Below are 14875 nucleotides of genomic sequence, written 5' to 3'. Positions count from 1 at the left end.
TAAGATATTTTCCTTTATTCCATATGGCAGCAGAAAATATTTAGTTGTAGTCAAAGATGCAAAAACAAATAACAAACTATATGAGATTTACATTCCAAATTAGCCTAGTAATACCCATAATAGTACAAAGAAAAGTGAGAACAGTAAAAATTTAGAGATTTCTAATACATAGAAAGCAGTAATGAAATCTTAATTCCGACATTCTCAAGTAAAATTAGAGTAGAGTATGATTAGAGCAACTGTATGGGTTTCAGTGAATCCATAGAAATATGTTTATCAGGAGATTTTCTGTGGACTAAGAGTGGTAGAATCCATGTTGGTAGTTACTGGTTAACAGGTGGGCTACTAGGTGATGAAGATGTTGACTGTTCACGACTTTTTCTATTATTGTTTCTGAACATCTATGGATGGGAAATATGTTAATTTAAGTTTGGTATAAATTTGCATTGAAACTATTTGACCAATTATTTTATTAAGTTTAAACATCTACTAGTTTTGTGTACATTTTAGTACACATCATCAGGAGAGTGATTAAAAAAATTACGATGCCTGTATTAAGAAACAAGAAAATTAATGGTAACACTAACACAGACTATTTGAAATAGACTAACAATGGTAATGAGTGTGTGCACATGGCATTCATGTTGTATTATGCTGGCTAGCAACATGTTAAGAAGAGTGTCAGAGATTGCAGGTTTTTGATGAAATGTGACTAAACCTAATGCAGTTAATACCTTGCATCTTTACATTCATGTAGGCTTTTTGAGCATTATTTCAGGAGCACAATAAGAGCCTCCATAGTTGAGTCAGTTTTGACAATGTGCTTTAGTTGGAATAATCTGGTTCATATTCCTTTAGGAAGCAAAGAACTTTTATCAGGACTTTTCATTTTAAAGGTGAGTTAGCTGTCTCATATGGAGGTGATAGAATTTTTCCTACTAGAAACTCGGGTTTCTTTCCCCAGAACCAGGAGAGCACATGCAATTGACAGAACAAAAAACACATTACAATCAATACTCTATATTGGTTTCATAAGATGTTGTTCAATACCAAAAGACCCACCTTGCCTGGTCTTTTGGTATTGACTTGGTTGGTGAGGGTAACTAAAGTGAGGTATGAACATCAGTTAGCTAATGAAGCCAAAAAGAATCCTAAGGAGTCCTTTGGATATGAAGCCAGCAAAAGAAAGAATGATTAGGAAAGGATGACATTGATTGGAAAAAATGATATAAATCCAGCCGTTGCTGAAGGTGTGGTGGAGATACTTAAAGAGCAGTTCATAAAGGTCTTTCAACCTTGTGAATATGACTTCATGGAGAGATTGAGAGCAGTTGATGATGAGGAGGAGAGACTGACTGTAAGTGAGCAAGAGGTGTATGGGGAGTTGAGCAAACTAGATGTAAATAAGGCTGTGGGACTTGATAATATATCACCATGTATTCTGAAGGAATGAGGCAAGGAGTTGACACTGGCCTTGACATATTTTTTTAATACGAGTTTTGCACTGAGTCAGGTTCCTAAGGAGGGCAAGATTGTGCCATTTCATAAAGAAGGTGATCGAACTCAAGCATCAAACTATAGGCCTATCTGTGTGTCAGGTGTTGTGGTTAAGTTGTTGGAGAAGCCTGTGAGAACTATGATCCAGAATTGGTGGACAACAATGGTATTATCTTTGATGGACAGCATGGATTTGCTAAAAGGAGGTCATGTTTTAGTAATCTACTTACTTATTACAATAAGGTGACTGCTTCCTTGCACAGAGGAGAAGGATACACAGTAATATACTTAGATTTCGCAACTTATTTCCTTCAAAGGCTTTGATAGATTACCGCATGATAAGTTGATAGTCAAACTAGAGCAGATGGGGTTGAATATTAAATTAGTGCATTGGATTGGAGACTGGGTCTCTAATAGATATCAACAAGTTGTGTATGGGGAAGCAATATCCAGGAAAAGGAAAGTCACTAGTGGTGTGCCTCAGTGGTCTGTTTTCGTGCCATTACTGTTTAACTTGTATATTAATGATATTAGTGAAGATTTGGATGGAGATATTCAGTTGTTTGCAGATGATGCAAATTTGGGATGAACGATGAAGAGTAGAGAAGATGTTGTGACCTTACAAGAAGACTTGAATAAATTGAGTGATTGGGCACGGGAATGGGGATATGGGTTCAATGTTACAAAATGTAAGGTTTCAAAATTTGGAGAAAAAAAAATGGGATGCAGAATTTATGCTTGGTGAGGATATATTTTCAGAGGTGGAGGAAATAAGAGATCTGGTGGTGATAGTGAATAAGGATCTGAAATTTAGGGGACACATAGCCAAAATTGTGAAGACAACACAAAGACTTCTGGGAATGATGCGGAGGACATTGACTTCTAGAAGTAGGGAGATTCTTGTTCCATTGTATAAGGCTTTGATCAGGCCATAGATGGACTATTGTGCCCAGATTTGGTCACCTGGTTTTCAGAAGGATGAAGAGATGTTGGAAAGGGTCCAGAGGCGACTGACCAAGATAGTTTCTAACCTCTGGAATGTCGAATATGAGGAAAGATTGCGAAGATGCAACTTGGAGAGTCTGGTGGGCAGGAGGAAAAGGGGAGATATGATGGACCTACAATTTAGTAAGGGGTTGTTATAGGATGAATGCTGGAGAGGTTCTACAGAAAATAGTGGGAGATCAGGGGAGAACCAGAGGTCATCCCTGGTTCTCCCCTGAGCTGTGTATATGATAAAAGGACCTCCCAGATGAGGCTTTGACTCTATTGGGTCTTGGGTAATAATAATAATAATAATATACCTGCCTATATGGGCTTCACAGCTGTTTTATCATCATATGCTAACTCAGGAGCACAAGTTTAAGCACAATTGGAGAGAGAGACCAGCAGAACTAGATTTGTTATTATCCAAACTATTCAGAATTTTTCTACCTTTCTGATGAAATACTAGAGTAAGTATATAGTGAATGGTTCTTAGTAAAGTGGGGATATGTAATCTTTATCATCTGTGCTTAATTATGATGCCTTGAGATCAGCCTTGTGTTTGCATGATGGTACCATCTGAATGTAAAAGAGGTAAAAACATGGATAGATAGAAGTTGTCTGATTTCCTTGATGAAGAAATGCTTATCTGATGTTTGAGCAGGATGCAAGATTTTTTACTTAGTTCTTTCAAAGTTCTGATTTGGACTGGCTCTTTTTTTTTTTTTTTCCAGCTCTTGTAGACTGAATGGGATGCTGGACTTTTGTTTTTAAGCAACTTGTGATATGCCAAATTGATACTTGAATTATATTAAAAAAAAAAAAAAAAAGTATTGAACTTTGACACATCCTTCAGTACATGTGCTATTAGATATGCCATTCGACTACATGCACATTAATAGAAGAGCACATGTAAAGTCATTGCTATTACATTTAGCTGTAGAAATGCCATTGACATTGAAAGAAACCACGTTTATTGTTGAGCATTATATTTGTTCATATGGAGTTGGTAGAGCAAATGTTCGAAGCCTACAACATGCTTGTGAGCAGTTTGTTCATCATTTCTGTAAGCATGTCCCAAGCAATAATGTCATCATTGCTTTAATCGAGAGGTTCCGATGTACCAGGAGTGTTCTGCTGCAATGCAAACTGCATTTGGGGAGACAATAAACTGTTAGCACAATTGAGAATCATAGGCATGTACTGGAGCAAGTGTTAGTCTCCAAAATGCTGTCAACGGCTAACAGCAGTTAAACTTGGGATTCCCACTGTGCAGTTAAACCTGCACAGTGGGAATACTGTGCATGCATGCTGGCCAATGTCTGTGAAGATCCATCCTTCCTCCATAATGTTTGGTTCCTGGATGAAGAGCATTTCTATCAGTGGTCATGTAAACAGATAGACTTATAAGTTTCTTTGTTTCTCAAGATCTGAATTTGTCCAAGATGAATTTTTCCAAGAGAAACCTCTTCACAGCAAGGTCACCGCACGGATGTTTGACTCCTGGCCATGGCATAATTAGGCACTACTTCTTTGAAGAGGGTGGTGTACCTGTGACCTTGAATAGCAAATGCTACATCGAAAGTGTGTTGGTTCTATTCCCCCAGGATTTTCATAGGATTTGTTGTGCAAAAAAAATTCTATTTTGTGTACAGGCATTCCAACAGGAATGAGCAGCCTCTCACACATCATGTGGTTCTAGAGCCTATTTATCAGAACACTTCCCCAGCAGGCACATTTTGAGGTTCAAAGAATTCTTGTACCCTTCATATTCTCCTGATCTCGCATCACTTGATGCCTTAGTTTGGAGTATGTTGAAGGAATGGGTATTCCACCATGACCCACCTTCAACCCTTGATTAACTAAGGGATAAAATTACATATGTCTAGCAGATATCTCAAACCTTGTTCTCCAAGATGACAGAGAACCTTCGCATGATGTGTTATGAAACCTGTCTTGAAAGACAAGGTACTCATTTCGAGCATGTAATCTACTGTATTTAATGCTTTATTCAACCAAGATTCCACTGATAGTTGTGGATGTACATATCATCATGTGTAAACATATATTTCTTTGTTAATAAATCCATTTGCTCCATAACATATATCGTTTTAGTTATTCAGTACTGATTTTTTAGTGCCATATTGTAGTAGTCAGACCAGGTAAAGGAGTAAGGAGTGAAGCATGAAGATCATCCATTTGGCACTGTTGTAACTTAAATGGGATATACAGTAGTCCCCCCCCCCCTTATCCCTGGGGGAGATATGTTCCAAGACACCCTGTGGATAGTACTGAATCCTATATATACTAAGTTTTTTCCTATACATATGTACCTATGATGAAGTTTAATTTATAAATTAGGCACAGTAAGAGATTAATAACAATAACTAATTTATTTATTTCGTATTCAAATACAAGTGGTACAATAGTAAGTAATAGGTAAAACATTATTTACAACAAATTAGGATACATTAAAAATGACAACAGCTTAAATTTAGTAGGTAAATTTAGTAGATTCGAGGTTATATGGTGAGTCGGTGTAATTTAGCGCTCGTGTAAAATTGGTGATTTTTGGTGTTTTTTGTGTGTGTTTTTCCTTAGAAAATTGGTTATAGTATATTAGAATGATTTTCATGTTTTTAGAGTATTTTGTGTGTCTTTATAACATATTTAATTGGGCTGTCGCCGCTAGAGGGATTCGTAGTGTGTAGTGTTCGTGAAAGCTCCGGATAAGATAAGTATTATTTTCAGTTATCGTTGATAAATTTATTTAATATTGCGTAGTTTTGTTTGCCTTGCGTCTCTTAGTGCATCTTTTTGTGTGTTTTTGGTGTGTTATAATTTGATAAAATACATTGCAAGTAAGTATGGTTCCAGTACGAAGGAAAATGGCGGCCAGTAATGATGGTTCGCCATCTTTATCAAAGAACGGTAGTATAAAATAGATGATTCAGTGTACTAGCTACAAAATGTACGCTTTGTGGAGTGCAGTCAGAGTGTGGTTAGATGATAATAAAGGAGTGAATGTGTGTAGAAAATGTAGGGAGAATGAGAAATTGAAGAGTAATTCGGATCGTGAGTGTGATATTTTTGTCAAACTTCAAAATGAAGAAAATAGGAATATGACAAGAAATGGCGAGGTTGTACCAGAGAATTGTGAGAGTGTGAATGATAGTATTAATGGTTTTACTGAGAATAAAAAAGATGAGATAGACGCAATGAGTGAGATCGCGTTGTTGAATGGTGCGATACAAAGGGCAAATCAGCAGCTAGAGCATATGAGCAAAAGTCAACTGAGTGAACCAGCCAATAATAAAAAGTATGACAGGAAAAATAGACGTATGAGTGTGAACATGAACAAAATGAAGGATAGAGTGCTGTATGGAGACTCGTTAGTACGAGGTGTGATAGTAGAGGATTTGACAAAATCGTACCAACCTGGTGCGACCATAAAGGATGTAACTGAGTCTATTAGAGAGCAGAAGGAAAGGGTGAAAGAAATGATTGTTATGGCAGGTACGAATGATTTGAAAGGAGACAAAATGGAAATGATAGAAGACCTGAATGAATTGTTTGAGGTAGCAAAAGAAAAGAGCGAGAGAGTTAGAATGATTAGTCTTTTGCCATGGTATGACAGTGAAATGTTTAAAAGGAGGGCCATAATTGCGAATGACTTTATGCGTGGGTTATGTATGACGAGTGGTGTGGAATTTGTGGACGTGTGGAGTGAGTTCGATGGGCGAAAGGATCTATATAAGATGGATGGCTTGCATTTAAATGGTTATGGTGTAAGAAGACTTGAGAAAGTGTTGCTGAATGTGGTGGATGTGAAAATTCAGGGAAACTAGATTTATTAAGGGGGGGGAGTAGATATACAGTCCTTAGGGAGGCAGTTGAATGTAAGAATGAATATAATATGCCCGAGCAAATAAGGACAACAAATCAGAGCGGGATAGTTAATATAAGGCATCAAGGTAGGGTTGGGCTAATGGGGGTCTTAAATTCACGTACACTAATGCTAGGAGTATTAGGAACAAGAAGGAAGAGTTTTTGGCCATGGTTGGCACTTTCAGGCCACTGGTTATTAGTATTAGTGAAACATGGCTGACTGTAGATGATATAGCTAGTGGGATTGAATGTGATGGGTATAGTGTGTTCAGGAATGACAGGGAGAATAAAATGGGGGGGAGGAGTATTGTTGATGATAGCTGATGAGCTGCAGCCAAGGAGAAGAGAAGTTGAATTGCAGGATAGAGAAAAGAGCACATTTGAGGCCATTTGGTGTGAGATTGTGGCTAGCAGAACTAAATATACAATTGGGTGCTGCTATAGACCAGGTGATGGAAAAGATGGTGGCGACAGTATGCACAAGCAAATAAAAGAAATGAATGGAAGGAGGGTGATTATTATGGGAGATTTCAACTATGGTCGCATTGATTGGAGTGAGGAGAGGACACATGGGAGGAAGGAATTGGATTTTATGCGGTTATTAAGGGATAACTATCTGCGACAGCATGTAATGGAAAATACTAGGGGTGAGAGAGTGCTTGACCTAGTAATTACATCTGAGGATTTGGCTGTAACAAATATGACCACATTGCCACCAATCGGTGAGAGTGATCATAGGGTCTTGACATGGGAGGTGGCTAAAGGTGTAGAATTTTCAATTAAGACAGAGTACATGTGGAATTATCGGGCTGGAAAGTATGACAAGCTTAGGAGTTTGGTTGGTTCAGTGCCATGGCATGTACAACTGCAGGGACTAGAAGTCGATAGTGCATGGGAGGTAGTTAAGAAGTGTTTGCATGAAGCAATGGCTGACTGTATACCTAGAGTCAGAATAATAAATCAACTATGGGTTAAATGGATGAATAACACCATTAAGCTTGAGCTGCAAAAAAAGAAACAACTATGGAGGGAATTTAAGGAGAAAGGTGACCGGCAGGCACACGAACGGTATAAAGCGCAGGCCAGAAGGGTAACGAGTGTAATAAGAAAAGCAAAAAAGGATTACGAAAGAACATTGGCCATGCAGGCTAAAGAGAATCCTAAACAGTTTTTTTCGATATGTTTGCAAGTAAAAGGAAAACTGTATATAGCAGAATGATTTTAAAGAATGCCGATGGTAGGGAGGTAACTGAATCAGTTGATATAGTTGAGTTACTGAGTGAGCACTTTGCAAGAATATATCATCCAGGTGGTGACATTGCAGAAACGAATGAACCAGTAGATTATACGGGAATTGTGGTGAATGAAGTGGAGGTGAGTACTCTTTTGCATAACCTCAATGTCAATACATCTGTTGGATTGGATGGTATACCAGCTCGTGTCATACGAGAAGCGGCTAAAGAATTGTCAGTACCCTTGACCATTTTGTTTAATTTGAGTCTTGGGTCTGGGTTAGTCCCGAGGGAGTGGAAAGAGGGGAAAATAGTTCCACTGCATAAAGGTGGTTCCAAGACTGCTGTTGTAAATTACTGACCAATTAGCATATCAGGAATCATTGTCAAGGTCTTAGAGAAATTAGTCAAGAAAAGAATACAGGATTGGATAGATGAAAATGGGATATTGTATGGGAGACAACATGGTTTTGTGAAGGGTAGATCATGCCTCAGTAACTTGCTCACGTTTTATAACACAGTGACGGCTGAACTGGATAGGGGTAATGGGTTTACAGTAATACTACTGGAACTTGCCAAGGCTTTTGATAGGATACCACATAGAACCCTAATCAGTAAACTGGAGCAGATGGGGATAGATATAGAGTTGGTGAGATGGATAGGAGGGTGGTTGAAGGAGAGATACCAGAGAGTGGTTTATTCAGGAGTGGAGTCTAAAAGACGGCTTGTGACTAGTGGAGTGCCACAGGGCTCTGTACTTGGACCACTGCTTTTCAATTTGTTCATCAATGATTTAGGAAAGGATTTGAGAGGAAGTGTTCACTTGTTTGGATGATGCAAAGTTGAGAAGAGCAATTATGAGTGCACAGGATGTCAAAATTTTACAGGAAGATTTGGATAGTTTGGAGGACTGGGCTAGGAAAAATGGATGTCAATTTAATGTGCCAAAGTGTAAGGCTATGCACTTTGGGGTGAAAAGAATAGCAGCAGTATATCGCATTGGTGGAACCGTACTCCAGTAGATTAATGAGGCCAGGGATTTTGGAGTGTTGGTGGATAGGGAATTGAAGTTTAGGGGGGCACATTGCAAAAGTGACTAAAACAGCTCACCAAATCACTTGGCTTCTGAAAAATACTTTAGCATGCAGAGACAAACAAGTTGTTGTTCCTCTGTATCGAGCCTTGATAAGACCCCATCTGGACTACTGTGCTCAGTTATGGGCACCAGGGTTTCTTCGTGATGGGGAGGAAGTGGAGAGGATCCAGAGACGAGTGACCAAGATGATAGCAGGTCTGTGGAATGAACCTTATGAGAATAGGTTGAAGATTTGTGGGTTGCAGAAATTGGTCGATAGGTGAAGGAGGGGTGATATGATTGAGAAATTCAAATTACTGAAGGGTTTCTATAAGATTGAACCAGAAGATATTTTTGAAAATATGACTGGTGGTGGGAGGACTAGGGGCCATGAATGGAAGCTGGGCAAGAGCGTGGTTGACAAGGGTGTTAGAGCTAGGTTTTTTACTTGAAGAGTAGTGAATGAGTGGAATAAGCTTCCAGAGTCTGTTGTGGGTGCTACGACCGTGAATGAGTTCAAGGCAAGGTATGATAGCTACTGTGTGAATGTCGAATAGTTGTTCTTGACATGATGTTAGGGCCTCCCTCGATGAGTCTGTCGACTCCTTGGAGTTGCCCGGAACAATAATAATAAATAATAGTAAATTACACAGGGAATAATAAGTAAATTATGAAGGGAAAAAGAAACTATACGTAAGTTATATACAATAAATGTGGTTAGATGTTCCTCCAGAATCTTGCACAATCAACTGCTCTTTTTATGCAGGATATAAGGTCTTCTTTTGTGCAAGGTGATTGAAGAAGGGGGCAAGAAAGAAGGTGTTCCATGGACTGGGTTGTTCCACACTCACAATTATCTGGTCCAGTGAGGCAGCCCCCATTTGAAGAGGTTTTGACTCATCATGAAAGACCAAAACTATCCACACAATATCTATCGAACCTTTCCTTGAATCTATTAACAGACAAAGCACTGGATTCAAATGGATTCACAACTGACTGTGATAGTCCATTCCATTCATTTACCATTCTCCAAGCAAAAATTATAGGCCTCACAGCCTTGCTAACCACACTCTTATTTCCAGCTATGATCTGTTATCCTGTTCCCTCTAGCCAAATGCTGAAACATTTCCCCTGTATCAAGCCTATAAAAACCTTCAAGTAATTTAAATGTCTCTATCCTCTTACTGTTACTTCTTTTTTTCACTGTTTAGCCAACTTTTGCAATCCACAAACTCTCAATATATACTTACGGGGAGCATTCCAAAGGCAACTCACAATCTTGGTCACTCTGGATCTTCTCCACCATTTCCAAGAAATCCATGTGACCAGACCTGAACACAGTAATCCAGATGTGGTCATACCAAGGCTTTATCTCTACTAAGATAAAGCCTTGATATGTATATCCTATGTACCTACCTCCATAATTCATCAGCTTCTGTTGCAGAGTAGCTCTGTGATTTCATGTGCCTCTGTTACCTCTCTACCATCAACAATCATTAAAGTTATCCTTCCATAGTCATCCTTCCTTCTATTTGCCACATAATGATAGAATCTTTGACATGTTATTCACCCTGCTGGGCTAATTTCTTCTCATTATCTAATTTTGCCTTCTTACCATTCTGGTTACTATCCTTGCCTAACTCTTGTGTTGTTCATGAACTTGATGGTCACTTTTCTCCTTATGTACCCTTCACAACATTTCCTCTTTTTTTTTTTTTCTTTTTTTTTGTAGCTCATGTTTAATGATTCTCATCCATCTACCCACTGTCTGATTTACCCTCTTGACACTGGGTATATACAGTCTGATATTGATTCCTCTAGATACATCTTGACTATTCTCCATGCACTGTGAGATCCTTCCCTTGTAGATTTTTATGCCAGGGCACTGCTTCAAGGTGTTTTCTAAGCTTGTTCTAATCACCTGCATTGTAGTTCCACATATACTCCTGTTTAACAGACAATTTCACGTTTTGCTAGATCCCGAGTCAAAACCATACGATCATTCTTCCTAACTGGAGGCAATGTAGCCACATTAGTTATGATCAGGTGTTCTGATCCTATAACCAGATCCAACAATCTTACTCCATCATATGATACTTCAAGTAATTAGCTCTCACTAAGTATATAAATTTCATTTCCTTCCTGTCATGTAATTTTTTCCTACTTCCAGTCTATGTCTCCAAAGTGGAAGTTCCTGCATAATTACTCGATCTGCACTCATTTTTGCAATCTGCTGATGCATGTCTTCCACATCTTCCATGGTCCCCCTCCCTAGCCTATAGCAGCAGCCAATCTTATATTTTGTCATATTGGCCTCATCTCACATCATATTGCCTCAAAAGAACTGCCATCTCAATGATATTCATTCCTACTCTTGTTGGCTGCTATTCCTCTGCTATAATCAACAATATCCTCTCCCCACCCCATCATCTGTATTCTGTCCTAGCAAAAAAAAATAAACCTGTCATATTATATACCTGTAACTATATCATCTGCTGTTTGCCAAATCTCATTAATGTTTATTACTTTTTGTGAGGTTGCATTAACCGATGCCAAACCAAATACCCGAACATTAAGGTGGCTTTCCTTGGGGACATAAAGTTGTCTTCCTTAGGAACTTGATCATCCTCAAGTTCCTAAGGAAGACAACCTCACTACTGTTCTACTACTATTATTTATCTGTGAGTCAAAGATAAATAATAGTAGTAGGGCAGAGAGAAAGGGATCAAGCACTGAAAATTAACCAGAATAGGTTATAGCAAGGACGTGAATACTAGATTTTTTTTTCTCTTGCGTTGTGATGAGTGTATAGAATAAATTATTTATATCACTGTAAATAGATTTGAAGAGTGGCACATGATGAGTTGTTTTCTTGCAAGGAATACTTAGACTTCCCTGTAGGTACCTGAATAATAACAATAGCATTCGTATTTTGTAGACCTGTACCAGAAATTACATGGAGCAAAAAAGGTGGTAGCCTTCAATCGAATAGAGTGATATATGCAAACTATGGAAAAACACTTAAAATAAAGCAAGTGGATTTTCAAGATGAAGGTACATATGAATGTACTGCAGCAAATGGAGCTGGAATAGCTGAGACTCAATCAATGGCCGTTACTGTACAAGGTTAGTATTGCAAATTATTATTTTAATCTATGGATTATTATTATTCCTTTTATTGAATTTCATCTTCTTAATACATAATTCAATAAATCTTTTACTTGCTTCTTTTTAAAAAATTAATTTAAAAATATTATAATACAGCTATATTGCCTGCTTCAGTTTAGGAGTGCCCCTATGCCCCTTTAGGAGTGCCACTCCTAAACTGAAGCAGGCAATATAGCTGTATTATAATAGTTTATAATGAGGAGTAACATGGGAGTTTTCCCAGAAATAATATACTTAATTTAAAAATATTTTTTGATCATCTTTAGTGTGTTTCTGAAAAATATTATTATTATTTTTATTGTTGTTGTTATTACATGACACCTCCAGGGAATCCAAGGACTCATCACAGGAGGGCACACTACTTTACTTCACTAAATACATCTCATCCTTTCCACTACTACTTAATTCTCCATCTACGACACTACTACCATCAACACATCTATTGCCCATCATCACCAAAAACAGTATTTTTGTCTATAAACTGCATGTGTTCTGAAGGCCGATTTGTCTGTACGTGGGATGAAAAACCCGAGTTTCTGGGAAAAAAAACCCTGCTACCACCGTATGAGATTGGCTAACTCACCTTCAACTGATAAAGCCCAGCATTTAGGATAGAGTAGAGGGTGGGTGGTAGAACGGAACCTCAGCCTCTTAGATAATCAAATGGCTTTGGTCATAAATAGCCTAGAAAAAATATAAGCTTTGTGACATTAATGAACATTTTTGTTGCAGAGTTTCAGTTCTTAAGTGGTAATTATCAGAATTAAACCTTGCCACCTCCCTCCCTCTCCAGTGTAATGAAACACATTGTTATTACTATGATTTAGATATCTTCATATAGTCCTGTGACTTATCACTAGATTTCCATTATAGTTCACACAATGCTTATTTTACTGTTCCTTAAAATCATTCATTATCAGTATACTTTCTGATCTCTTTCAATTTCAGGTAATACATTTCACCCACTCAGCATGAGGAAATGCTCCTCCCACTTTTCTTGCTGATTGCACTTCTGTGCAACTTCTTGGATCACTCCTCATTTTTGTATGCTCTTTCCATGAGTTAAAAATCTCCTTTGCATCTAATCTATAGGGTCCTGCAAAGGAGATTCAAACCACATGCTCTATTGAAATCAGAGCTTTTAGTTCATTCATTGCTAATTTGTTATTTTTGTAATGTATACTCTTTTTGAGATCAAGTTTTTCAAAGTTTAAAAATTTTTAAAGGTCAGCTTTAAAAATTGTTACACATATGCACTGGAAAATGAAAAATAATGTTTCACAGAAAGGGAGAGCACACAAATAAAGAGATTGAAATTATTAAAAAATTCAAGGAGATTAATGATAAAATGAATTGTTTGAAGAAAGTGAATAATGCGACCAAGAATGAGGAAAGAAGAAAGAAAAAAATGGAGGTAAGTAATGTGCTTTGGATGAACACAATCAACAGTTGGTGTGAATAAATTGGAGTAGAGAAGGAAATCACAAAATTGAAGAAGAGATAAGCTGATGTGTGGAAGTGAGAAAAATAATTGAAGGATGCTAGGTGACTTTTTGTATAAAAATTCATTTGTAGGAGATTGATGAATAAAAGACCTTTGCAAAGGCATTTGACAATTTTTTACCAATCTCCATCTCAAAACTACCTTGCCATTTTTAGATTGAGGTTGGTTCTATGCATTGTTAGATGGAGAGATGCCATTAAGCTTTGTAAGAAGATAGGAAGTTACATCCTACAAAAGAAAGAAAGATAATTAGTGGGTGCTTTACATTTCTGTTTTTTGGTCATCAGTAGTTTTTAACTTATTTGTTAATATTATTTCATGTGGACTGATAAGGATGTTTTCATGGCTGTTGACAGGATTACTTGGTTTTTGTTTTTGAAGAACACAATAATGCGCCACCGTTAACACCTGGATACTAGGAGGTATATCATTGGACGGTTTGTGTAAAGAAGGCTCCCATTTCAGAAAGTTATTTTGACTAAATAATTGTAAATGAGTAAGAGTTGCAGTAGAAGTTGTGTACTTACAGTGTTTCTAGTGTGCAAACTTGTTTGCTTATGTTTGTTTACAAAATCATTAAACTTAGAGTGGAGTATAGTAACCAGCAAAGGAAAGATGGCAGTGGTTTTGTCTTTACAACAGATTAATTTTGATTTCTGAAATGTGAGGTAAGCTATATGTATTTGTTTGATTATGTAGATAAATTATGAATATTTAAGGTGGGTGGAAGGAGGATGTGTGCAAAGTGTGATCTGAACGAGGACTTGATGAGTGGTAATATATTGCTGACTGAAGGTGTTACTAGTGAGAATATCACAAGAAGGATGAATGTTCGTCTGATAGTAAAGAGAGACTGTAAAAGAGGAGTGAAAAATTGGTAAAAAAAGCTGTTTTGAAAAAGTGATTTGAGCGATCTGATGAACTTCACAATCGATGATAGTAAGAATGCCAAAAGTGATGCAAATGTAGCGGAAGATGAAAAACAGAGTGCAGTTAACAGAAAGGTAACTCGCAAACAAGCCTGTATGACTGGTGATAAAATTGAGAGAGTGAATGATGCTGAAAAAATGATGCGAGATTTGAAAGTTCGCCAAGATGAAGAAAGATGTATAACAGTTGAAGAGTGAAATGAAGAAAATTGTAGATATGAATGGAAGAGTGAAGAAAGTTAAAACAAATGATGTCGGTATGAAAGAGGTAATGAAAGACATAATGAAAGGTGTGCGACTGGTATTATATGGGGATTCAATTATTAGAGGTGTGGTAAACAAGAAGATGCACAAGGTTTGTTTTCCTGCAGGTAAAATGAATAGAGTGAGTGAGGCATTGGATATGAGGAGTAAACGACCAAAAGAGTTGGTAGTGGAAATAGGGATAAATGACTTGACTTGACTGGGAATAGTCATAAGATTAGATGTCAGGAGGTATTTGAGAAGAATAATAGATAAGAGTGCGATAGGAAAAATAGTCAGTGTGGTGCTCAGGTATGACAGTGATGAAATGAGACAGAGAGCAAAGATTTTGAAT

General features: G+C 37.5%; 1 protein-coding gene across 4 annotated transcripts in view; it reads left to right on the top strand.

Annotated features, from left to right (window-relative positions):
• Positions 1 to 14875, top strand: part of LOC150106214 (neuroglian-like) — an 888579-nt gene that overhangs the window by 430510 nt on the left and 443194 nt on the right. For all 4 annotated transcript variants that reach the window (XR_016548353.1, XM_090393042.1, XM_090393040.1 and 1 more), the window contains one exon: positions 11615 to 11802. Coding sequence is in view for 3 of the 4 variants with exons in the window: in XM_090393042.1 (XP_090249168.1) it covers positions 11615 to 11802 (188 nt within the window). In the remaining variant the exon portion in view is untranslated. The remainder of the gene's footprint in view (positions 1 to 11614; positions 11803 to 14875) is intronic.

This window comes from Typopeltis vanoorti, chromosome 5, assembly GCF_054136105.1.
Source record: "Typopeltis vanoorti isolate ZY-2024b chromosome 5, IOZ_Tvanoo_1.0, whole genome shotgun sequence".
NCBI classification, from domain to species: Eukaryota; Metazoa; Arthropoda; class Arachnida; order Uropygi; family Thelyphonidae; genus Typopeltis; species Typopeltis vanoorti.
The sequence above is the reverse complement of the archived record's forward strand: the minus strand, read 5'-3'. Positions and strand labels throughout refer to the sequence as shown.